General features: G+C 39.8%; 1 protein-coding gene across 1 annotated transcript in view; it reads right to left on the bottom strand.

Moving 5' to 3' along the window:
* Window positions 1–27671, bottom strand: part of LOC141339677 (uncharacterized) — a 61379-nt gene that overhangs the window by 11008 nt on the left and 22700 nt on the right. The window contains exons 4-7 of the mRNA XM_073844973.1: window positions 21876–22049; window positions 21578–21751; window positions 5657–5830; window positions 5366–5539 (exon numbers count right to left, since the gene is read on the bottom strand). Of these exons, the coding sequence (XP_073701074.1) occupies window positions 5366–5539; window positions 5657–5830; window positions 21578–21751; window positions 21876–22049 (696 nt within the window). The remainder of the gene's footprint in view (window positions 1–5365; window positions 5540–5656; window positions 5831–21577; window positions 21752–21875; window positions 22050–27671) is intronic.

Below are 27671 nucleotides of genomic sequence, written 5' to 3'. Positions count from 1 at the left end.
TGAGTTTTCAGCAGTCGCTTGAAAGCTGTTAAGGAGTCTGCATTCCGGATAGGGGTGGGAAGATCATTCCACCAGGCAGGGACATTGAACGAGAATGTTCTGGACAGTGATTTAATACCTCTCTGTGGTGGTACAATGAGGCGTCTTTCACTAGAGGATGTAGAGTGTAGATGTTTGGTAGTGAATGGAGGTAGGCAGGTGATGATCCGGTGGCTGTCCTATATGCCAGCATCAGTGTCTTGAATTTGATGCGTGCTGTAACCGGTAGCCAGTGCAGTGATATGAATAGAGGTGTGACATGGGACTTTTTTGGGCTCATTGAAGACCAGTCGTGCTGCTGCATTCTGAATCATTGTAGAGGTTGCCAGGCAACCTGAGATCTGTGCGGCTACCGATGGATCGTCTGGTTTGAATGAAAGATAGAGCTGTGTGTCATCAGCATAGCAATGGTAGGAGAAGCCATGTGCCTGTATGATGGGGCCCAGAGATGTAGTGTATATGGAGAAGAGGAGAGGTCCAAGAACTGATCCCTGAGGAACCCCAGTGACCAGTTGATGAGTTTTGGATATCTCCCCTCTCCAAGCCACTCTGAAAGACCTACCAGAGAGCTAGGAATTGAACCAGCGAAGTGAAGCCCCTGTGATGCCCAGCTAGACTAGAAGCGGGCTGCCATCCTCTGGAAAAGAGCCAGCTCTTATAAGAAGATGCCAAGTTGACTATGAGGGCGTTAAATTACCACAATGTGGAGATTGATAGGAGGTGTTACAGTGATTGTATGAGATTCAAATGAACTATAATTGCATAGAGGAGAATGGGTTGAGTTTTTCCAGTTGTTAGAAATAAGAAATCCCGTACCCCCACCCCTTCCAGTGTGACGAGGGGTGTTAGAGAAGGAAAAGTTATTACAAAGAGTAGCTGGGTTTGCAGAGTCTTCTGGACGAATCCAGGTCTCAGTCAAACCTAGAATGCTAAGGCCAGATTGCAAAGAAAATGCAGAAATGAAGTCAGCTTTGTTGACAGCTGACTGACAGTTCCAGAGTCCAACCGTGAAAGAGAATGGTTCAGTGGAAGAGGTGTCGATAAGACGCAGATTAGAAAGATTGCGTCGACGTGTGTGTGTGATGTTGGAGCGATGTGAAGAGACCACCGGAATGAATTGAAAACACATGATAGAGGAGGACAGAAAGACGAGTGAAATAAAGGAAAGTAGTACTTAAGTGCGTTGTCGGTAAAAGGAAAAGTCGCTGGTCTTTACTCTCGTCGGTCTTCAGGCGAGGAGGCTGAACGCTTCCGCTGACGCTTCAGCGTCAGCTGGTCTGACGCAGTTAAATAGACAACCAAATAATGCTTTACTGATAACAGATAGGGACGCCTCCTAGGCTCAGTCAGCCGCAAATGTATTGCCTGCACGCAGAATGGCTCAATCGAAACTCAAAAAGTAACAGCTTCGCACTTTTAATAGCTCAAGAACGGAACGATCTGAAATAACAAAAGCTTCCCTTGGCCGTCCGCTCAGTTATTAATTTTAATGATTGCAATAAAAACTATAATTTAAGGCAAAAACACTAGCAAGGCAAATCACAGAAGAAACAATCCTTTTAAACAGTGCCTTGTAAATAAAACAAAATAATAACTACATAGAAACAACAGAGTGCTTTTAGAAGCAGCTCAAAATTAATACTAATGAATAAGTAAGTAAATAGAAACAACAGAGTGCTTTAGGCAGCAGCTTAATATTAATACTAACGAAAAAGTAATTAAACAAAAACGACAAAGTGCTTTAGGCAGCAGCTTAATATTAATACCAACGAATAAGTAATTACATAGAAACAACAAAGTGCTTTTAGCGGCAGCTCTAAGTAACGACCGCCTATTGAAATAGTATTAAAGTAGACACTTATGCGCCGTCGTTCTTTCTTGTCTGAGGACTGAATTCACTTTCCAGCAGTATGGAAAGTAAGCAAACTATTTAAGCAGTATTCTCGCTAGCCACGCCTCCTAGGCTCAGTCAGCCGCAGATGTATCGCCCGCACGCAGAATGGCTCAATCGAAACTCAAAAAGCAACGGCTTCGCACTTTTAATAGCTCAAGAAGGGAACGATCTGAAATAACAAAAGCTTCCCTTGGCCATCCGCTCATTTATTAATTTTAATGATTGCAATAAAAACTATAATTTAAGGCAAAAACACTAGCAAGGCAAATCACAGAAGAAACACTCCTTTTCAACAGTGCCTTGTAAAGAAAGCAAATTAATAACTATATAGAAACAACAGAGTGCTTTTAGAAGCAGCTCAAAATTAATACTAATGAAAATTAAGTAAATACAAATGACAGAGTGCTTTTAGCAGCAGCTTAATATTAATACTAACGAATATGTAAGTAAATAGAAACAACAGAGTGCTTAAGGCAGCAACTTAATATTAACATTAACGAATAAGTAACTAAATAGAAACAACAGAGTGCTTTTAGTAGCAGCTCAATATTAATACTAACGAATAAGTAAGTAAATAGAAATGACAGAGTGCTTTAGGCAGTAGCTTAATATTAATACTAACGGATAAGTAATTAAACAGAAACGAAAAAGTGCTTTAGGCAGCAGCTTATTATTAATACTAACGAATAAGTAATTACACAGAAACGACAAAGTGCTTTTAGCGGCAGCTCTAAGTAACGATCGCCTATTGAAATATGAAATAACAAAAGCTTCCCTTGGCCGTCCGCTCAGTTATTAATTTTAATGATTGCAATAAAAACTATAATTTAAGGCAAAAACACTAGCAAGGCAAATCACATAAGAAACACTCCTTTACAACAGTGCCTTGTAAATAAAACAAATGAATAACTACATAGAAACTAAAAGAGTCCTTTTAGAAGCAGCTCAAAATTAATACTAATGAATAAGTAAATAAATAAATAAATAAACTAAATAAATAAACTATTTTAGTTTTGTCTTTGTCTACTAAGTTAAGCATTAAACTGAAGCATTAAAGTTAAGCATTAGACCTTTGGGTTACAAACCCGACTCTCTTACCATTAGGCCATGACTGCCCCCTTGGCCTACTGATTGACTTCTAATGATCTTTAATCTACTGATTGGCTTCATCACTCTCTCTCCTCTCCACCAATAAGATGGTGTGTGGTAGGCATTCTGGCGCACTATGGTTGCCGTTGCATTATCCAGGTGGATGTTACACACTGCCCTACAATCTACACCCTCACAATGTAAAGCACTGGTATTTGGTCCAGTCTGGCCCACCACCACATCTATTTCACAATATTACTACTTTTGCTGTATTTTGGATCAAATAAATGCAGGCTTGGTGGGCAGAAAAGAATTCTAAAAAAAAAACCAAAAAAACATTCAAATTAAGCTACACTACACCACTGCAATCAAGCACTTTGCTGATACAACTACTTTCTTCTCCTCCTCCTGCCTGGCTCTTTGGCCCATTACTCACCACAGAGCAAGACTGTTCTTGATAAATCTGCTGTGAAAATGTGGGGGAAAGCTTATGAGGGAGAAGTTGGGGTGGATCGACCTTTATTTGGCAGACCAAAATACTTAATTGCTCTGTCTATAGCATATTGTGATTAAGTGGTTTATGCTCTCAAAACAGGAGGCAATGGGCCACTGGCTGCTCGCTGTCCCTGCGTGATAGTCCTTGGCAAAACAAAAATCATTCTGTCGGCCTCTTAAGTGCGTCGGCCCACCAGGAAAATGCCCGGTATGCCTGATGCCTACAGTCCAGCCTTGAACTATAGTATAGCAAATAACTATAGGAACCATGGTTTTTGGTTTTATTTTTTGGTTTCAATTTTTCACCACAGTTAATTTTCATAAGGGTTGTTGTTGTCTGCCTTATCTCCCTCTAAACCTGTTTTAAAACTATGTGAATATTTGTTGGGTAAATTACTACTTACTATTTACAATTGTAATTATGTGCTTTTGTTATTTTTGCAGTAATTGACTGCTACTGTTAAAATTTTCTAGCAGTTTAATGCTTAACTTAGTAGACAAAGACAAAACTAAAATAGTCTATTGACAGATGTAACTGGCCTGCACTTGAAGTCCTTAACAGGACAGTTTTGTCTCTCTGCTCCACCTGGGCACTTCCACTCCACTTTCGAGTGAAGACTAACCAATTCATGATTTATTACACTTTTATTGTTTACTGGCAAATTCCGAAATAATCACTTTAATACAATATATATATATATATATATATATATATATATATATATATATATATATATATATATATATATATATCAAAAAATAGGATTTTCTTTTTATGTTAAACTTTTTATTTTCATAGAACACACTTCAAATGTAATCTTTTCAATATTTGCTGATCTTAAACTTGTAAGATTTTTTTTTAATTATTAACGTCGAGGCCTTCTACAATTATACTTTGGCTGTGACCAGTGATGTCCACAGTGGGGAAGAGTAGACTAAAAGGCACACACTGGCATGTGAAGCCCATGTGACACTCAAGAAAATACACACACACACACACACACACACACACACATGTTGGGTTTACATGTTTTGTGGGGACATTCCATAGGCGTAATGGTTTTTATACTGTACAAACTGTACTTTCTATCGCCCTACACCTACCCTACACCTAAACCTAGCCCTCACAGGAGATTGTGCACACTTTTACTTCCTCAAAAAAACTCATTGTGCATGATTTATAAACCTGTTTCCTCATGGGGACATAAGAAATGTCCCAACAAGGTCAAAATGTACTGGTATTACTATCTTTGTGGGGACATTTGGTCCCCATAACGTGATGAATACCAGGTACACACATCATATACACACACACACACACACACACACACACACACACACACACACACATACACACGGAGAAGTGGGCAGCCCATGCTGCAGTGCCAGGGAGCCATTAGGGTTCCAGTGCCTTGCTCAAGGGTCTCACCTCAGTCGTGGTATTGAAGGTGGAGAGAGTGCTGGTTATTCACTTTCCCACCAACAACCCCTGCTGGTCCTGAGATTTAAACCCGCAACCTTCAGATTACAAGTCCGACTCTCTAACCATTAGTCAATGATTGTGGGACAAGTTAGGCTTATACGCTGAGTAGCCAATGCTGACTGTGCCATACATTTGCCAAAAGTGGCCCAAATTGTTTTGGGGAATATATTTTTTTTGTGGGCCACTTTAGGTTCAAGCCCACATTAGCCTTTGCTTACTGTACCATATTTTTGCCAAAACTGGCCCAGATACATTTTAATAGACCTGGGCCACATTTGCTGAAACATATGTGGACGACATTTGGTTTTCACCCTGATCACCGTATGAGAAGCATTTTGTTAATTATTTTATGGATAACCAGTTACCTCAGTATCTCCATCTGACAGATTGGACTCTTTATTCCTTCAGAAAGAAGCTTCAATCCCGTATCCTGCAGGTCATTGTTACTCAGGTCTAGTTCTCTCAGGACAGAGTTTGATGATTGTAAAACTGATGACAAACTTCCACAAGTCTGAGCAGTGAGATTACATATGGAAAATCTGAACAAGAAGAACAGTAATTGCATAAATAATTAATCTTAACAATGTAATTTATTTATTTATTCTTTTTTTTTTTAAAATAAATCTATAAAATAATAAAGTATTTTAAACTTAAACCTCAACATTTCCAGTTTAGAGTTTGGACTTTTCAGTCCATCAGAAAGAAGCTTCACTCCAGAATCCAGTATGTCATTGTTACTCAGATCCAGCTCTCTCAGGGTAGAGTTTGAGCACTGTAGAGTTGAGGACAAACTTCCACAGGACTGAGCAGTTAGATGACACCCACACAGCCTGTAAAGAACAAAACAAACAGCCATATTAATGTGAATTTATCAGATAGGTTATATAGTTTATAATTTGGAGTGCATATTTGTACTGAATCACACTTTATAATAAGAATACATTAACAAATCACTTTTAAATTATTTAAAAACTACTATAGTTCATTAGTATTTTGTTAATACATTAATAGACTAAATACAAATAGTGAGTTCATCATTTATTGTCACAATAATTAACATGTTTACTTACTTCATATGTAAAGAGTTGATAATGCTTTGTTAACTGCAGATTGTTCTCATATTAGATTAGGTCACAGAAAATCTGAAAATGTCATAAATTAAGTGCTTTAAACCAGCCTTTATTGGACATGAATTGCAAAAAAATTCAGTGTTCCTTAAAATGTTTACAAATACATTAAGCACACATGCACACATTGGGGTGTCATGTTTTATAAGGACCTTTCATATAATACTGTATAAACTATACTGTATAAACTGCATATCCTGTCCCCACTAAGCTTAGTTCTAAGTCTACCTCTAATCCTAACTGATGCATTTTAACAATGTGAAATTTTTGTATGCATTTTAATATTGACAGCATTATGCTATTAAATTTTTTTTTAGGTGGCTATGTTTAACTTTGGGCACAGGATTCATGTATTTGTAGAATGTATTGAAGGATCTCTGAATATTAATGCAATTAATGACCAATAGAGGCTGGTTTTAAGCACTTCATTAATTCCATTTTTTTTAACTCCCAGAGGCCGGCTGTATCGCCGGTGATACCAGCTCTTTTTTTTTAGATCAGCGCAAAAGACACTAAAAATGCTCTGTCGGTTTTAGTCATACAAATTAGAGATATACATCATTGGAAACTGTAAAGTGTGTAATTCTATTTGTGCACACTCACAAGAACAGCAGAAAGTTGTGCTTTTTTATTTAGAATAAAGAAAACAAACAGGGTGATTTCTGTTTTCTCTGCCTTTGCGAACTGCTTTTAGAAATGCGTCACTTAAATTGTTCAAACTCGGTGAATACTCAGCACACAAACAGAAAAGTGGTATCTACTGAAAGCTTGAGATTTATGCTTTTAAACAAAGTAAGTTTTATCAAAAACAAATAATCTGTGATAAATTAATCTATATGAAACCAAGGAGATGTCTAGTCTATCCAGTTCCAACTAATTATCTCTAATGTGACCGCGCCCACTAGTGAAATTCCTTTAGATAAGCAAATTAGCCATGTGCTACAAGCGTGGCAAGGACCGGAGTATCTGTACGTGAGGAAACTCCCACATCACCGCAACAAAGCAACATGACTTCAAGTTCATCTTGGTTACAGTTTGTTTCTGAATGAAGATATGCTGTGAGGAATATGACTTATATTTACCACGATCATAAGAAGGACGCGATGCGACGCAAACCCAGCAGGAGGAGACATTTACATGAGTAAGTCTTACTTTCATTTTCCTACTAGCTTTCGCTGTTATTTACTTTGACAAAACATGTACACATTTTACCAGTTAGACTTATTCCAAACTAAAATTCCTGACTTTATCAAATGAAACATTATGAAGTACGTTAGATTGCATTGCATCTCTCACGATGCCAGGATATTTATAATGTTCTAGAAAAACGATGTGATTATGACTGTGAGATGCATTTATGACGATATGTTTATGACTGTAGAATCATACTTATTCATTTATTTATTTAGGGTGTAAAAGTAATATGAGTGCTTACACTGAATGTGTGTTTACATCACGTTTATTAGTAATAGAGTGCTTAACGATAATTATTAGTTTCTCAGATATTAAATGTCCTTTTTTACATTAGTACAAATGCTAGAGTCTATGAATGTAAACTGACAGATGATCTTGATATGATTTTTGTTTTGTTTTGTTTTTTTGTAGTGATCTCAAACCTGCTCAAAAGATGAATCCTTCCCTCTTTCCCTTGAGTCCCTTCAAACTGTTTTCCTCTGAGAGCACTAGAAACTTGTGTTATGTGTCTCTGTGTGACATTTGTGTCTGAGTCCCTAGGTGGCGTTGAGGGGGAGTCCCTATTCCTCGAGAGTCGCGTGACGTCATCAGGGATTCCAGATAAATAGGCTGCGAGGCGACAATGGCGTGGCTCTCTCTTTCGGCTCTATTGTTCTCGAGGGCGCCTTTTTCACTTCGCCTCTTTGGGGGCTATGTTTTGTTTTATGTTTGGGTTTAATTTGTAACTTTGTTATTTAAGATGTAATCCTTTGTTTCGTTATCAGTAGCGGGTAGCGTATTTGTTTGTTAGCGCACGTTTTGTGTTTAGTTAGTAAGATCTGAGCGAGGGAAGCAGCTGTCCGGAAGATTCACCTGTTTTATTTTCTATGCGGGAGTCAGGTAAGAACTTTACTCCGAGAACAGGTGGAGTCAGGCGTTCTGTTCCTTAGTGCTACTACCCGTTAACTGATATTATTTCTTTTGTTGATTTGCTTGATTTAGCTTGGTAAACATCCTTTTTGAATTCTTGTTTGTTATTTGAATGTTTGATTGGATTTTTGTTCATTTAAGAATAAATGGAGGCGTCTCGAAATTCACACCAGACGTTGTGACTCTTTTATATGTTCGGCCTGTGTCATTTGTGTAATGATATAATTTAACGAGCTTTAAAATGGCTATAGGCCGTAACATATTTGGGGGCTCGTCCGGGATTGATTTTGGTGTGACTTTGTGTGATCTTTTTGATCTGTTCACACTTTAATTCGTTTCTTAGTAACCTTTGAGTCACATTCGATTGGTGTGAATTTTTGCTCATAGTTTCCTTTTCGTTGTAACTTTAGATGTCTATCATGTTTGATTTAACGGATTTTATTGCGAAACCGACGCAAGCGGAATTGTTCCAAATTAACCGGGTTGATCTTATGAAAATTGCTTCCCATTATAAGGTTAGTTTTCGTAATACGTTATCTAAACGTGAACTGCAGGTTTTGCTTGTTAATTCGTTGCATAAGCAAGGTATCTTCGGTGATGAGGAAAAATTGGAGGACTTTCCTGAACCAGGTGAGGGGTAGTTCAGAAGATCTTGCTTTGCAAGTTAGGAAATTAGAGTTACAAGCTAAAGAGCATGATAGAGCGTTGTTAAAAGAACGAGAAGAATGGGAGCGTGAGAAAGAGAGACAGAGAGAGCGTGAGAAACATGAGCTTGAACTAAAAAAGCTTGAGATGGATCAAGCTTGCCGCCTCAAAGAAATCGAATTGAGAGCTCGTGAAAGGGGTGTAACGGATGCTTCTGATTTCGACGTGAGTCGTAATATACGTATGGTTCCTCCTTTTCGAGAACAAGAGGTAGATACATTTTTTGCTCTTTTTGAACGTGTTGCTAGCAATCTTAAATGGCCGAAAACATTTTGGCCCATGTTGTTGCAGTGTGTTCTTGTGGGGAAAGCCCAGGAAGCTTATTCTTCTTTGTCAGTGGAAGAGTCTCTTGATTATGAACAAGTAAAAGCTGCCGTTCTTAGAATTTATGAACTGGTTCCTGAGGCCTACCGCCAAAAATTTCGTAATTATCGAAAAACTGATGATGAGACCTACGTTGAATTCGTTCGCGAGAAGGAATCAATGTTTGATCGGTGGTGTGCTTCTTTAAAAGTAAAAACTTATGAAGAGCTCCGTGAACTAATTCTTTTAGAAGAATTTAAAAACTGCTTACCAGAACGCGTTGCAACCTATCTAAATGAGCAAAAGGTTCTCAAATGTTCTGCTGCTGCTGCTCTAGCTGATGAATATGTTCTGACACATAAGAACGTGTTTAATATTGCGCAGAAATCTTCATCTGCTAGTAGTAGTCGTCGGTTCTCAAAACGTCACTTTGAGCGCACTTTGTCCGCGGATAAAGTGGATAGTTCTAAGCCTGTGTCCTCACCTGTTTGTTTCTATTGTAAGAAACATGGACATCTTATTGCAGAGTGCAATGCACTCAAAAAGAAAAATAGTGTCCCTAAACCAGTAGGTTTATTGATGACGTCCTCGCCACAGGTAGAAGGATTAGAGTTGTTAGCTTCGCAAGCTGACGTGTGTGAAGAACAGGGGTATGTGCCGTTTATAATGAACGGATTTGTATCTTTGGCTGGTAATTCGAATTCGCGAAAATCAGTCAGCATACTTCGTGACACAGGAGCTGCGCAGAGTTTTATTCTGGAAGGAATATTACCGCTGTCTGAGGATAGCTCTATTGGTTCAAGTGTCTTAGTACAGGGATTTGAGATGGGCTTCGTGAATGTGCCTTTGCACGAAATTGAAATTGAGTCCTCCCTTATTAGCGGCCGCGTTGTTATTGGAGTGCGACCGTGTCTTCCCGTTCGAGATGTCACTTTTATTTTAGGGAACGACTTAGCGGGAGGAAAAGTTTTTGCTAGCCCTGAGGTAACTAACGTTCCTCTTCCCTGCGTTACTCCTGATGAATTAGCTCAGAAATACCCGGAGGTATTTCCTTCGTGCGCTGTTACTCGCGCTATGTCACAGAGACTGAAAGATAAAAGCTTTCGTAAGCCGGAAGATGAGTGGAAATTTGATTTAAATGATACGTTCCTTTCTAATTCAGATTCTGGGGAAGTGAAGTGTTCAAACTCTATTGATGGTTTGGACATCGCCGTCAAGAATCAAGATGAACATTTTATGGTGCTTAATAAACTGTCTCTGTCACGCGAACAGCTTATTGCTGAACAGAGGAAAGATGAGAAAATGTCGTCCCTCTTCGAAACTGTTGTTCCTGTTGAGCAACTCGAATGTGTATCACAAGGATACTTTGTTGAAGATGGTGTGTTGATGAGGAAGTGGAGACCATCAAATTCATCTGCTGCTGATGAATGGCAAATTATTAAGCAGGTAATAGTTCCCTCCTCATATCGTTTTGAAATCCTGAGACTTGCACATGACGGTTTGTTTGCCGGTCATTTAGGAGTAAACAAAACATACGATCGTGTGCTCCGACATTTTTTTTGGCCGGGCTTAAAAAGCGATGTAGCAAATTACTGCCGAAGCTGTCATGTATGTCAAAAAATTGGAAAACCGAACCAAACTATTCCACCTGCTCCGTTATATCCAATTCCAGCTATTGGTGAACCATTTGAGCGTGTGATGATTGACTGTGTCGGTCCCTTGCCTCGTACGAAGTCCGGAAATCAGTATTTACTAACAATAATGTGTACATCTACACGTTTTCCGGAGGCAATTCCTTTGCGGAAAATTACTGCACCAGTGATCGTGAAATCACTTATCAAGTTCTTCTCATTGTTTGGCCTTCCGCATACTATCCAGTCAGATCAAGGTACGAATTTTATGTCACGTGTTTTTAAGAAGACTCTGGATCAGTTGCATATCCAACATAGTACTTCTAGTTGCTATCATCCAGAAAGTCAAGGAACCTTGGAGAGGTTCCACCAGACTTTAAAATCAATGCTTCGTGCATTTTGTCTGGAATTCCAGAAAGACTGGGATGAAGGAGTACCTATGGTCATGTTTGCAGTGAGGGAGGTAGTACAGGAGTCTTTGGGCTTCAGCCCAGCCGAGCTGGTGTTTGGACACACTGTTCGTGGCCCACTGAAAATGATCAAAGATCATTGGTCTAGCGAACTGAGTTCAAACAATGTCCTTGACTATGTTTCCGAGTTTCGTTTGAAATTGCACCGTGCATGTGAGTTGGCCAAAGAGAACTTGAAGGTGTCGCAACAACGAATGAAAAAACGTTTTGATCGTGGTGCTAAACTTCGTACTTTTTCTCCTGGTGATAAAGTGTTAGTGCTGTTGCCAGTACCTGGATCTACACTACAGGCTCGTTATTGCGGTCCTTATCAGGTGAAAGAGAAGGTGAGTGAGCTTGACTATGTGTTATTGACAGCAGATAGAAAGAAAAAAACTCGTCTGTGTCATATTAACATGCTTAAGCCGTACTTTGAGAGGCAACCAGATTCGTCTGGAAAAAAGTCGGCTGTGTTAATTGTCTCACCTACAGATTCTTTGGTGATCACAAAGCAGGAGCTGTCCAGTGCTGAACCTTCGACCTGTCCATTGTCCCCTGTTGTTTCTGATAGTGCCGCTGTTTTGACTACACTAGAGAAGGATGATGTTGATTTTCCCTCTACAGAGTTGGTGGCAGGAAGGTTGAAAAATTCGGAGATAATTCATGATCTTGATTCGTTTCTTTCCCATTTGACTGTTACCGAACGCGCTGATGTGATAAATGTCATTCAGACTTATGGTAACCTATTTTCTGATGTTCCTTCTCGTACTTCACTGGTCGAACATGATATCGATGTTGGCGACTCATTGCCTATAAAACAACATGCATATAGGGTGAGTCCCGAAAAGTGTGCTCAGCTGCAAAAAGAGGTAACCTTTATGCTTGAAAATAACATCGCTGAGCCCAGCTTTAGCTCCTGGAGCTCACCCTGTTTGCTGGTAAAAAAATCTGATGGCACATTTCGTTTTTGTACCGATTTTAGACGCGTTAATGCCATTACGAAATCAGACAGTTATCCTTTGCCTCGCATGGAAGACTGCGTGGATCGTGTCGGAAACGCTGCTTTCGTAACAAAAATAGACCTGCTCAAAGGTTATTGGCAGGTGCCTTTGACGGAACGCGCAAAAGAGATCTCTGCGTTCGTTACACCTGACCGTTTCCTTAATTATACAGTAATGGCTTTTGGTTTACGAAACGCTCCAGCCACATTTCAGAGGTTGGTAAACTGTGTTATCGAAGGCATGCATAATGTGGAGGCGTATTTGGATGACCTAGTTGTTTATAGTGCGTCCTGGTCGGAACACATTGAACAGCTTGATACCCTGTTTAATCGTTTGTCTCTTGCTAATCTTACGGTCAACTTGGCGAAATGCGATTTTGGACGAGCTACGGTGACATATTTGGGAAAGATTGTCGGGGGCGGGCAAGTTCGGCCTGTTGAGTCTAAGGTGGAGGCTATCACCCATTTCCCTGTGCCTACTACTCGCCGTGAATTGCGTCGATTCCTTGGAATGGTTGGGTACTACAGAAATTTCTGTAAAAATTTTTCTGTTGTTGCCTCTCCTTTAACTGATCTCCTTAGCCCTAAGGTACCATTTAAGTGGACAGAATCGTGTCAAACGAGTTTCGAAAAGATTAAAGCGCTTTTGACTAATTATCCAATTCTTTCTGCTCCTGATTTTCGCCTTCCGTTTTTGCTTTCTGTTGATGCAAGTGACACGGGTGCAGGAGCTGTGCTCCTTCAATGTGATCAAATTGGTGTCGAGCATCCCGTTTGCTATTTTTCTCGGAAATTTAATAAACATCAGCAACGCTACTCCACAATTGAGAAAGAGGCACTCGCACTTGTCCTTGCTCTCCAACATTTTGATGTCTACGTGGGTTCTGTCACGTATCCGTTGATCGTTTACACAGACCATAACCCTTTAGTTTTTTTGAATCGAATGAAAAACAACAACCAACGTTTAATGCGTTGGAGTCTGTTTTTACAGACATTCGAATTGGATATTCGGCACATTCGGGGTAAAGATAATGTCATTGCTGACGCTTTATCGCGTGTCTAATAAGAATAAATTGTTGTTGAAAAATTCAGGTAAGACCATTTGTATTCCTACAATTTATTCACTTAAGGGTGAGGGTGTTATGTGTCTCTGTGTGACATTTGTGTCTGAGTCCCTAGGTGGCGTTGAGGGGGAGTCCCTATTCCTCGAGAGTCGTGTGACGTCATCTGGGATTCCAGATAAATAGGCTGCGAGGCGACAATGGCGTGGCTCTCTCTTTCGGCTCTATTGTTCTCGAGGGCGCCTTTTTCCCTTCGCCTATTTGGGGGCTATGTTTTGTTTTATGTTTGGGTTTAATTTGTAACTTTGTTATTTAAGATGTAATCCTTTGTTTCGTTATCAGTAGCGGGTAGCGTATTTGTTTGTTAGCGCACGTTTTGTGTTTAGTTAGTAAGATCTGAGCGAGGGAAGCAGCTGTCCGGAAGATTCACCTGTTTTATTTTCTATGCGGGAGTCAGGTAAGAACTTTACTCCGAGAACAGGTGGAGTCAGGCGTTCTGTTCCTTAGTGCTACTACCCGTTAACTGATATTATTTCTTTTGTTGATTTGCTTGATTTAGCTTGGTAAACATCCTTTTTGAATTCTTGTTTGTTATTTGAATGTTTGATTGGATTTTTGTTCATTTAAGAATAAATGGAGGCGTCTCGAAATTCACACCAGACGTTGTGACTCTTTTATATGTTCGGCCTGTGTCATTTGTGTAATGATATAATTTAACGAGCTTTAAAATGGCTATAGGCCGTAACACTTGAGATGTTCAACTACACTGATATTCCAGTGTAAAACAAGTTTTTGACTTTTTTTGTGTGCATGCAAAATAGCAGGTAAGATTTACTTGTTTCATTTGTTGAACAGAATTCAGAAGAAGTTTTCAGAAATGCCACAAAGTCTGTGCACATCTGTGTGGTAAGATGAGGGAGCTCAATAATGTGTCTTTGACCTTTATTATGTATGTTTTGGTTATACAGTGTAGTAAATAAAATACAAATAATCTAAAACTCCATTCTCTGAATCTTCTCACATTGTTTCCTTACCTGCTATAGTCAAGTCAGTCTTTGATGGGGCCATTAGGGAGGGCTCTTTTGTCTCTCAGGTGTGAATTGCTAAATATTCATGGGTCATTGCCACACCTATGAATAATCACTTTCGATCACAAAACATGTTTTATAAAATTTACATCAATATATTGTTTTCTCTGAACTAGTGAACGAGATGATTTTCACATCATTTGGTTGAAACAATTCTAGCCTACCACATCCAATTATCAAAAGTCTTGTAAAGAAATGTCCTGTATGTGCTTCATGGCCTTATTTCAGTGACTTCAAAACTTTAGATTTTCAATAACCACGCATAAACGTAGTTTTCTCAAAAACACAAACATGCACGTTAATGTTGCTTGCATATTATTGTAGCCCAATATGTGCTGATTACAATGTAATCTGACTTTAACCATTCATATGTTTTTAAGATACTGAAAAAAGCACAAATGTCAGGGCATGTAAAAAAAACACCCTCAGACCCCAGAGGGTTAAATACCATGACCTAATCTAAAGTAAGAAGTAAGGGAATACAGGTCAATTTAGCTCAAAGGGAATTAATTTTGATTCATTAGGAAATTTGAACAGAGACATTGTTTTGAGGCTGTTCAGAGTCGGTGCGCGATACATATAACATCATCTCTGCAATGGATATTACTATCCAGAATATAGTGAAAACACAATTTTTTAGCACAGTAACAGGATCGATCGGCAGTTTAAGACATTAACTTGTAAGCACAAAACACAAAATACTCTTTTCTAAAAAAAATAATACTTTATTGGATAAATCTAAGACATAAACTAATCTTACACATAAACACGCATTCACACAGGTTGCAGAAGAGAGAAAGTGAGGAAAGAATGAGTTTGAAAATATGAAATCCCAAGTTGAAAAACCATCAATCATCTAATTAAGCCTCATATTGAGTCTCTTAATTTGGCTATTAAACTTTCTATTGAATGCATCAGTTCAGCTAGAATCTGGAGGTTGTACTTGCGTTGCCTTTGTGTTAAGGGAATTCCTTTGTCACGTCGTTAAAGAAAAGGGGTTTTCCAAAGTTGCTGATTGCTCGAAGTTCTGTGGTCATTTGAGGTAATGTCTTGGGCGTTGGCTGATGATGCAAAGTTGTGAGCTGGTTAAAGTTCAGGCGGGCACAGACCATTGGGTCACGGCTTGCGGCAAAACTTAATTAGAGCACGAAATTCTTAACGGAAAGAAATAAAAGACACACCGACAGAGGCCGCTCCCACGATAGTTGATTAACATGAGCGCCTTACCTTAGACCCGCCCTCACCGAGCTGAAACAGTCCGACTCCGGTCAACTCAGGTGCAGACAAGAATGTCTTCGATTGCGCTGTTCTGTTGTTGAATGTGATAATGAACACAGAAGTCGTCATTTACTCCCGACATCTGAGCCGCTGAAGATGCAGAGAATTAACGTTACTTTCATTTTTAAAAGGAAAACACTGATCCTGATCTACAAATGTGTATAGTTTGTGCGAATAGTTTCTAATACAGCTTTAGCCACATCAGAAGTGAGTATACAGTCCCTGACAAAAGTCTTGTTGCTTGTGTACAAATTGACCTGAAGTGCCACTTAATTTTTTAATATTTCTAATCAAAAAATGTTTTATAAGAAATGGCTCAGGATCCACTCCAGATGTGGCAGACACCTTCAATGTGTCTCAGCGTCAAGTACAGAGGATAAAAAAAAGATTTGAAGAGACTGGAGACGTTTTTGACAAGCCCAGGTCAGGCAGACCCCGCAAGACAACTGTTCGAGAGGACCGTTTTTTGGCTCGAAAATCCAAGGCCAGCCAATTTTCCACTGCAGCAGAGCTCCACGAGACCTGGTCCCTGTATCAACCAGAACAGTTTGGCGGATTCTGTCTTCAGTGCCCAGAATCAGTGCCCAGAAACCAGCACTAAACAAAAGACAATTGAAAAACTGTGTGGCATTTGTCAAGGTCCACAGCCTGCTAAAAGTATGGACGCTGGAAAAGTGGCAGAAGGTGGATTTTTCAGATGAATCCTCTGTCAAATTACACCTCAGTCGCCGCAAATATTGCAGGAGACCTACTGGAGTCCGCATGGATCCGAGATTCACCTAGAAAACAGTGAAGTTTGGTGGCGGAAAAATCATGGTCTGGGGTTACATCCAGTATGGGGGTGTGCGAGAGATCTGCAGGGTGGAAGGCAACATCAATAGTCTAAAATACCAAGAAATCTTAGCTACCCCTTAAATTCCCAACCATAAAAGACGGGGACTCTGTGGAAGGTAGGAGAGAGGTGTTAGTGGCAGGCTTGAGAAGGGAAACATGAAATGTTGGGTGAATGCGATAGGGAGGTGGCAACTGAAGCTTGTAGGTGACGGGGTTGATCTGTGTCTGAATGGGAAACAGCTCAATGTAACATGGACTGAGTTTCTTGCAGGGCAGCCGGAGGAGAATATCCCATGGTGAGTAGTTGGGAGCAGGTTCTTTGCGGACTTCCGCAAAGAATTTGTGTCTCTGGACTGCCTGCTGAAGATGAACATGGGCCGAATCCCAGACCCTCTCGCTCTTCCTGAACCAAAAGTCCACGGCAGGAATGTGTGTGGGCTCCTCGGTCCAGGGAAATAAGGGTGGCTGATAGCCCAGCACGCACTGGAACGGGGTAAGGCCGGTGGTGGACTGGCGCAGCGAATTTTGGGCGTATTCGGCCCATGGGAAGTAGTGGCTTCAGTCGTGCTGGGCAGCAGAGCAGTAAGCCCGGAGGTATCGTCCGAGCTCTTATATCTTCCGCTCAGTCTGGCCATTGGTTTAAGGGTGGTATCCGGAAGACAGGTTAACTTAAATCTATAAGAAATGTAAGAGAGGTAACAAACACGAGAGGTAAACTGGGAACCCCGGTCTGAGACTATCTCCTCGGGGAGACCAACATTTTCTGAATACATGTTGAAATAGGGCTTCTGCTGTTTCCATGGCAGTGAGTAAACTTCTGAGAGGGATGAATTTGCATGCTTTGGAGAATCTGTTGATTCACCGTAGATCACTCCAACATCAGGAAGTACAGCTCCTCTTCGTGGAAATTTCCTATTTTCATATAAATGTTGGGAGATCGGTGAGTGATGTGTCCAGGTCCCAAGGGCTCTCCACAGATAGTACGGATGAAATAACGGGGACTCTGAGGATGTGCCAGTAGGCCTAATTGTTTGAGGTCACGGGAGATGAAGTTGCCAGATGCGCCCGAGTCAAGGAGGGCTTGAGCTGGAATACAGGAATTTGCATTATGATGAGACTTCAGGTGTAAGACAGTGAGAACTTACCACCGATCTGGATGGACGAACGGGACAGATGGGTAGTATGTAACCCTCACCTCCGCAGTAGAGACAGAGCCCTTGGGAAATCCGTCGATGTTGTTCTGCGGCCGAGAGATGGTAGGTGTTAGTATCCATGGGTTCAGGTGCTGGAGGGACTTATACAGCGGCAGGCGAGACGGCAGTGGATCGTACTGCTGGCTGGCCTGCTGACAAGCGCTGCGCGATTTGCACTGTCTTCTGTAGCAAGGTCTCCAGACCAATGGAATCGTCAAAAATCACCAGCTGTTGACGGAAGCCAGTGTTGAGACCTTGCCGGTAGGTTGAACAGAGTGCAGTCTCATTCCAGCCGCTGGTGGCCGCTAGAGTGTGGAAGTTCAATGTGTATTCCCCAAAAGAAGAGGATCCCTGGCGCAAACGAAACAGTTCATCATATGTGGATAATTTACCAGAAGCTGCACTGAATACCTCTCTGAAATGTTTGATGAAGGAAGTGAGATTGTTGATGATTGGATTTTCTGCGAGCCACAGCGCGTCAGCCCACTCCAGCGCTGGATCCGTCAACAGACTGGTGATGAATGCTATCCGTGCTCGATCGGGTGCAAACCGCTGCGGCTGCATTTCCAGATAGAGTAGACACTGCCGGAGGAAGCCGCCACACTTCACCCCCTCGCCCGAGTATCGAGCAAGTAAGGCCAAGGGACTTTCAGAGGCAGATACGCTGGGTGATGGTGCCGGGTGGTGAAGCGTGGGAAATGGATCTGGTGATGGACAAACAGACATGGTTTTGAGATTTTTTCTTCGGTCTGTTCTTCTGTCACAAGACCAACTGCGAGACAGAGAGGAGGTTAGGAAACTGAACGAGGTTTTAATGAAGACATTACACAGTTCAGCGACTTCTTAATACATCATAACTAAAAGAACAGAAGATGAATGAAGAAACAAACAAAACTTATCTTTTTAAAAATAGACTCGTTACTCCCATTTCTTTTCGGCTTGTTTTCATTCATGTCATCGTTAAAAAAAAAACCTATCCAGATAAATCACGCCATCCACATAGAGTGAATTTGGTTGTGGTGGGATGAGAAGTATAAACATATACCATTCCGACACCCTATTGGTTTGTACACGATCCATCACACTTGCACATGACACAAATCACGTCACACTCCAGCAGGGATGTACTGGCCATCGGGGAGAACCGGGACATTCCCGGTGGGCCGGTGGAGTAGTGGGCCGATCGCCGATGCGAGGCAGACCTCCCCCATACAAGGCGCTGTTTTAAATGACATTCGAAACTGCAAATAGCCCAAAAGTGTGAAGCGGCGGAATCAGTCACCCGCACAGCGCTGACGAACGTACTCTGCGCTTCCACCACGATGTAAAGTGATAAACAGCGCAAGTTGCTTGACGCATTCATATTTAACACAAAATTGTGTTAGGCAGTTGTGTGATATGAGAACATTAAAGGTTCTGTAAGATCTGCTGGGCTGCTGAAAACAGCTGCATGATGAGGTAAAGTGATAATCGCCAATACATAATTACTGTCATTTTTTTATTACAAATTTCATAAATTATTATTATAAATTATTAAAAAAAACATAACCATTGTAATGTTTTCTTGTGACGACATCTTACTAATACAAGTCAGTTAATATCTGGACTTTAAGCAATAATTTTATTCTTTTTAAATGTTAAGTTGTAATTCATTTTAATTGGAGTAAAATGTTAATTCAGTAAGAGCCTGATTAAAGATAAATATCAGTGCCTCATATAAATGAGGTGTTTACTACACATATTTAAGTTCTTAAAGCGACAGTTCACCCAAAAAATAAAAAAAAAGTCATTATTTACTCAACATCATGTAATTTCAATCCTGTATGAACTACTTCTTTCTTCTGTGGAACATAAAGTAAGATACTTCGAGAAATTCAAAAATTGTCTCTATAGAGTAGAAATCAAGGGTAAACAAATATGTTTGGTTACAATCTACAAAATATCTTTTGTGTTCTTCAAAAGTAAGTAATTTTTACAGAATTGATTAGCAATAAATGTCCTGCATTCTAGCTCAAAATCAATGTACTGCATGCATTTCTATGTGACAAAAATGCATTATTAATTTGTTGCATTTGAATTCAGTATCTATCATTATTTGATTCTGTCCTATTTTATTCATTCATTTATTTACTTCAGTTAAAGGCCCTATAATCCAACAAAACTCACGGGGGAACTTGTGGGCTGGATGGGCTGGATTTGTCCATGGCCAAATTTTAACCCCACTCCAGCCCTGCACTCCAGCAAGGATATAGCCAGTGTTCGGGTCGTTACTCAAAAAAGATAATTTCTTACAAGTTATTATTTCTCCACTACTTGCTTATTTATCAAATGGGTGCTTTCTCTTCATCCTCTGCAAATGAAGCTACATTAGGTAGTTTGGTAGAAAGACGTTTGAATAAATTAGCGTTTGCGATTGACAATGCGATTGACAATGTTGAGATAACAATACTTATAGGCAGCAACTAATCATCATATCTTCCGCTCCATGAAACACATGTTAATGCTTAGTAGTCCACATTTATGGTTCTTTAATGTATTTGCATTGTAATAAAATGCGTTTATTTTCAATGGGCATATATGGGGCTGAAACAGGTAGCCTAGTGCATCCCAAATTTTTCAACATTAACATTTTAATATAACATAGTCACTATGGCCTTTAGAAATGTTTTTTGGGGAGGTGGGGTAGTGCACAATAGGCCCCTGTGGCGTGGCCTAAGCTTTTGTCCTTAATGGCATTTTTTTCCTTACATTACTTTTACTTTAAGTAGATTTGAAACCAGTACTTTTATACTTTTACTTGAGTAAAAAGCTTGAGTTGATACTTCAACTTCTACAAAAGTCTTTGTAAATCCTAGTATCTATACATCTACTTGAGTAATGAATGTGAATACTTTTGACATCAGTATAGAAATGTTTCAACACTTCTAATCAAATCATCTGAATTATCTGATTCACTCGGAAATCGTACACTTTGAGTTAATATATAGAATTAAATAATAAAAATGTGTTAATTACAGTGACAATGAATGAAGAACTCACTGTTTGTATATGGTCTGTTAATGTATTAACAACAATTTCTAAACTGATTAACTACAGTTTGAAAATCATTTGTAAATACTTAATTACTCTATAATTATTATAAAGTGTTACCATTTTATACATTAAAGTGATGTAACTTGAGTAAATACAAATGTCACAACATAATAATATGATCCTCAGAGCTGAGGATTTTACTGATTAAGTAAAAAATAAAGGTATTGTAATAAATCCACAGCATTGTTTCAAAAAATAAATAGCTGGTTATGTAGCCTTTTTAAGACTCATATCCAGATCAGCCTGCATCAGTTAACTGTGTTGGATCCTACTTAAAATATTTAGGCCATATTTACAATTTCAAAGTAACATTTAAATTAGCCAGTGTCAAGTGCTACATCCAAACCAGAAGTGTCCTCGTCTGTTTTGTGATATATAGGGCATATTTGCCATGTCAAATTAAAGAAAAAGACATGACATGTGACCCATACTTGGAATTTGTGCTGTGCATTTAACCCAACCAAGTGCACTCACACCCAGAGACATTGGGGATTCTGTGCCTTGCTCAAGGGTCTCACCTCCGACTCTATCAGGCCACGACTGTGGGACAAGTTAGGCTTACGTGCTGACTAGCCAATGCTGACTGTGCTGTATATTTGGCAAAAGTTGTCCAAATTGTTATAAATTTTTTGGGCATATGTGGACCACATTTGGTTTACCCATATTTGGTATGAGTAGCATTTTGTTAATTATTTTTTGGAAAACCAGTTACCTCAGAATCTCCATCTGACTGTTTGGACACTTTAGTCCTTCAGAAAGAAGCTTTACTCCAGGATCCTGCAGGTCATTGTTACTCAGGTTTAGTTCTCTCAGGACAGAGTTTGAGGATTGTAAAACTGATGACAAACTCCCACAAGACTGAGCAGTAAGATTACATATAGACAATCTGAACAAGAAAAACACAGTAATTGCATTGAGAATTAATCTTAACAGTGTAATTCATTTATTTATTTTTATTCATTTGTTTATTTTTTAAATAAATAATAAAATAATATATTTCAAATTTAAACCTCAACATTTCCAGTTTAGAGTTTGGACTCTTCAGTCCATCAGAAAGAAGCTTCATTCCAGAATCCTTGAGGTCATTGTTACTCAGATCCAGCTCTCTCAGGACAGAGTGTGAGGACTGTTGAGCTGAAGACAAACTTTCACAAGACTGAGCAGTGAGATGACACCCACACAGCCTGTGAAGAGAACAAAACAAACAGCCATATTACTGTGTATTCATCAGATTGTCAGGTTATATATGTCACGTGAGAAGGATGAGGTCAGGGTCCAAAAATGCAGGGAGGAGATTTTAATATAAAACAAATAAACAAACAAACAAATCAAAGGCCAACACAGCACAACACAACTAGAATCAAAAGATGAAATAAAACAAAACATGAAAAACGGTCAAGGTGTCAGATCAGGAACACAGAGAAACACACACAAAGACAATGCAGCCAGAATGAGGAGTGAGAGATGAGCAGCTTTAAAGTCTGTATAATTGTGAACAGGTGTGAGTATGATGAGTGCTAATGACAAAGACAGGTGTGAACAATCAGGGAAATGCAGTGTGAGGGGAGCAGCGATCTCAGGTGGCTGAGGGAAAACCCCCAGCCCAGATCATGACAGTACCCCCTCCCTACGGAACGGCTACCAGACGTTCCGTAAGTCTGGAGGGCGGAGGAAGGGGGAACCGTGAAACAGGGGGAGGGATGTCGGGCCAGGCCCGAAAAAATAATATTTTTAAACTGTACTATGAAAATTTGTATAACTCGGAAATTGCCAGTAATTCAGAGGGGCAAAATAATTTAACAAATCCTCAAAAAAATAACAAATCCTCTTTAGACAGTAAAAAGTCATGTTGTCACGAATTGAGTCGTCCTGTCATTAACTCTTGCACTACACATCATGGACTTCAGCCCCCACAAGCCACTGCACTAATCACTGCATTCACCTGCTCCCTGTTTCTCACTGCACTGATTCACACACACACAGCTGCAGCTCATCACACGGACAGCATTTAAGCCACTCTCACACTCAGCTTCTTCGCGAAGTCTTGTATTGCCCCGGCTGCATTTCTAAGCGGTTTCCCAGTTTCCTAGTCTCCGTGTTTTCAGAGTTTCCTAGTTTATTCCTGGTTTTATTTCCTGTTTTGCCTTGTTTTCTCTGTTTGTTTCAGTTGTTACTTTGGACTGCCCATTTGGTTTTTGACTCACGCTTGGTAACTGGTTTACTCTCTGGATTATCTTCACTGTTTTTGTTTGCTGGTGTTGACCCTGTTTGCCCCGATCTTGACAATAAAATGCTGCAAATGGATCCGCACGTCTCAGTCTGACCTTCCCTGTTACACATGTGATGCTCTATTTATTGATTTGTCCAAAGCTTTTGATTTAGTAGATCACAAATTAATGTTACAGAGACTTGGGCTTTTTGGTCTCAGTCAAGCTGTTCTAAAATGGTTATTTTTAATGGTTATTTAATTATTTTTCAGAACGCACTTAATGTGTCTGTAAAAAATTATAATTCACCCTTTCTTCATGTAAACATTGGAGTTCCCCAAGGTTCTGTTTTATACCTGTTATTATTTTCTATTTACATTAATGATTTAGGTCAAGGAATAGATTCAGCTAAAATACATCTGTATGCAACTGATACAATTATATACACAGCTGCTTCCTCTTTAAACCAAGCTTTACAGCATCTACAGAACGCTTTTCAAGCACTGCAGCACTTGTTATTGGAGTTACAGTAGATTTTTAGCCGTGATCGCACCAAGGTAACAGACCTTAATCTCACAACCTTGGATGGTTCATTATTAGAAAGAGTTAGCTCTTATAAATATCAAAGTATTTGGACAGACACGAGATTAGCCTTTGATATACAGATAAGTGATTTTCAGTCCTCTGGCGCGGACAGGACGACAGCACGTAAGTGACTACTTAAATTCTGTATTTTTAAATAGGCGGTTGTTAAATTTGTTGCTGCTAGATAAACACGTCCTTGTTTTCTATTTATTGACTTATTCGTTTCTATTTGCATTTTGTTGCTACTAGAGAGTATTTGTTCATTTGTGTTTATTTGTTTTCCTGGTGATTTCGTTCTAAATTGTAGCTTTGATAGCTCTTATTCAAATTGAAATATTGAGCCGACGGCCAAGGGAAGCTTTTGTTTGTGATATCGCTCCCTTCCTGAGCGCGCTTAAAAGTGCAAAGTGTGTTACTTTTTAATTTCGGTTTGACCCATTTGCGTACGATCCATTTGGGACTGACTCTGTCTCCAGCTTCTATCACAAAAGTATTGATTGGTGGTGTATTTAACTGTGTTGTATCAGCTGAATCTGAAGCGTCAGCGGAAGCGTTCAGCCTCCTCGCGTGAAGACCGACGAGAGTAAAGACCTGCAACTTTAACCGAGCAACAACAAGGACAACGCACTTAAATACTCCTTTCCTTTATTTCACTCTTCTTTCTGTCCTCCTCTATCATGTGTATCCAATTCATTCCGGTGGTCTCTACACACTGCACTAACATCACACGCACATGTCGACGCAATATTTCTAACCTGCGTCCTATCGACACCTCTTCCACTGAACCTTCTCTTTCACGGTTGGACTCTGGAACTGTCAGTCAGCTGTCAACAAAGCTGACTTCATTTCGGCATTTTCTTTGCAATCTGGCCTGAGCATCCTAAGTTTCACTGAGACCTGGATTAAGTCCAGAAGACTCTGCAACCCCAGCCGCTCTATCTAATAAATTCTCCTTCTCTCACACCCCTCGTCAGACTGGAAGGGTTGGGGGTACGGGACTTCTTATTTCTAACAACTGGGAATACTCAACCCATTCTCCTCTAGGCAATTATAACTCATTTGAATCTCATACAATCACTATAACATCTCCTATCAAACTCCATGTTGTGATAATTTACCGTCCTCCTAGTCAACTTGGCATCTTTTCCAGAGGATGGCAGCCCACTTCTAGTCTTTGGGGACTTTAACATTCATCTTGACAAACCCTATGCTGCAGACTTCCATTCACTCCTTGCTTCATTTGACCTAAAACGCATTATCACTACATACACTCATAAATCCTGCAACCAACTTGATCTCATTTACACACGAAATTGTATTTCAGACAACATTGCGGTCAAACCCCTACACATCTCTGACCACTTCTTCAAAACACTTAACCTACTTCTTGCTACTTGTGCACCCCCAACACCTCTACCTGTTACTTTTAGACCAAATCTACGCTCTCTCTCACCCTCCCACCTTTCTTCCTTAGTATCCTCCTCTCTTCCCTCTCCAACCCAGTTCTCACCCCTGGATACCAATGCAGCAACTGACACCTTATGCTCCACTCTTACCTCTTGTCTAGATGATATATGCCCTCTCCAGAAATCTTGGTGTAATCTTTGCCAACCAATTGACTTTTAAAGACCACATAGCTAAAACTGCTTGATCTTGCAGGTTTGCATTGCACAAAATCAGAAAGATTAGGCCCTTCTTAACAGAGCATACTGCACAGCTCCTCGATCAGGCCCTGGTCATTTCCAGGCTGGACTACTGCAATGCTCTTTTAGCTGGTCTTCCAGCATGTACAATCAGACCTTTACAAATGATTCAGAATGCAGCAGCACGTCTGGTCTTCAATGAGCCCAAAAAGGCCCATGTCACACCCCTCTTTATATCCCTGCACTGGCTACCGGATACAGCCCGCATCAAATTCAAGACACTGATGCTGGCCCATAGGACAGCCACCGGCTCATCACCTGCCTACCTCCATTCACTACTTCGTATCTACACTCCCTCCAGAAGTCTGAGATACTCTAGTGAAAGATGCCCCATTGTACCACCACACAGAGGCATGAAATCACTTTCCAGAACATTCTCGTTCAACGTTCCTGCCTGGTGGAATGATCTTCCAACCCCTCTCCGGAATGCAGACTCCTTAACAGCTTTCAAGCGACTGCTGAAAACTCCTCTTTTTCAACACTATTTGACTCAATAATAAAAAATAAAAATAAAAACTTTGTTCTCCTCTCTTTCTTGATCTTCCCTTTCTAGCCTCTACTCATCTAACAACGCCTAATATATGGTATTTTTGAGCACTTCCCATGTTGATCTGCCTCCTTAGGATGAATCACTTGTTGTATTCCCAATTTGTAAGTCGCTTTGGATAAGCGTCTGCTAAATGAATAAATGTAAATGTAAATATAAATACACATTGATAAGTTATTGAAAAAGCTCAGGCCAAAATTATGTTTCTTCTATCGGTTAAAAAATTAAGGCCTGTTAGAAACTAGTAGAGAGTACATTTTTATCTATAATTGATTATGGTGATCATTTATATATGCATGCAGCTACTTCTTTACTTTGTATATCATGCAGCAGTAGGCTTTGTCACGCTTTTTCATGATCTGATTTTATCTTTATAAATAGTGATATCGTAATTTGTGGCTTTGTCTTTGTGATTCTCTCTGTATGAAACTTTAGGTGCTGCCGTCTTGACCAGGTCCCACTGGAAGAAGAGATAGTACTGCCTCAATGTGATCTCCTGGCTAAATAAAGAATAATAATAACTAGATAAAAAGTTTGTTAGCAAACTTTAAGTTGGCTTGAGAAAGCCTAGCCAGTAAGTTTTAAGTAGTTTTAAAAGCTTTTAGTTTAAAGAAAGTTTAAAGGTTTTCAGTTTGAAATAGTTTTAGTTTGATTAATAAAGTTTGAAGATAGATAGTCTAGATAGATATAAATAGTTTGAAAATAGATAGATTTATAGATATAAATAGTTAGAAGATATAAATAGTTTGAATGTGAATAGATGCTAAGGTGTTGCTATGCTGTTGCTAAGGTACCCAGGGTGGTTGCTAAGGTGTTGCTATGTGGTTGCTATGCGGTTTTCTAGCATTATTTAAGCAAGACTAGCAAGTCGTTAACATGATTTTTAGCATGACTAGCAAGTCGCTAGCATGATTTTAGCACGACTAGCAAGTCGCTAGCATGATTTTAGCACGACTAGCAAGTCGCTAGCATGATTTTAGCATTATTTTAGCATGACTAGCAAAGTCGCTAGCATGATTCTAGCATGACTAGCAAGTCGCTAGCATGATTTTAGCAAGACTAGCAAGTCGCTAGCATATTTAAGCAAGACTAGCAAGTCGCTAACATGATTTTTAGCATGACTAGCAAGTCGCTAGCATGATTTTAGCACGACTAGCAAGTCGCTAGCATGATTTTAGCACAACTAGCAAGTCGCTAGCATGATTTTATCAAGACTAGCAAGTCGCTAGCATTATTTAAGCAAGACTAGCAAGTCGATAACATGATTTTTAGCATGACTAGCAAGTCGCTAGCATGATTTTACCATGACTAACAAGTCGTTAGCATGATTTTAGCATGACTAGCAAGTCGCTAGCATTATTTTAGCATGACTAGCAATTTGCTAGCATGATTTTAGCACGACTAGCAATTTGCTAGCATGATTTTAGCACGACTAGCAAGTCGCTAGCATGATTTTAGCACGACTAGCAAGTCGCTACCATGACTTTAGCACGACTAGCAAGTTGCTAACATGATTTTAACATTTTTTTAGCATGACTAGCAAGTCGCTAGCATGATTTTACCAAGACTAGCAAGTTGCTAACATTATTTAAGCAAGACTAGCAAGTCGCTAACATGATTTTTAGTATGACTAGCAAGTCGCTAGCATGATTTTACCATGACTAACAAGTCGCTAGCATGATTTTAGCATGACTAGCAAGTCGCTAGCATGATTTTATCATTATTTTAACATGACTAGCAAGTCGCTAGCATGATTTTAGCATT

The sequence above is a fragment of the Garra rufa genome, chromosome 1 (genome assembly GCF_049309525.1).
Source record: "Garra rufa chromosome 1, GarRuf1.0, whole genome shotgun sequence".
In the NCBI taxonomy this organism is placed as follows: Eukaryota; Metazoa; Chordata; class Actinopteri; order Cypriniformes; family Cyprinidae; genus Garra; species Garra rufa.
Note: the sequence above shows the minus strand (reverse complement) of the source record. Positions and strands in the feature narration are given on the sequence as shown.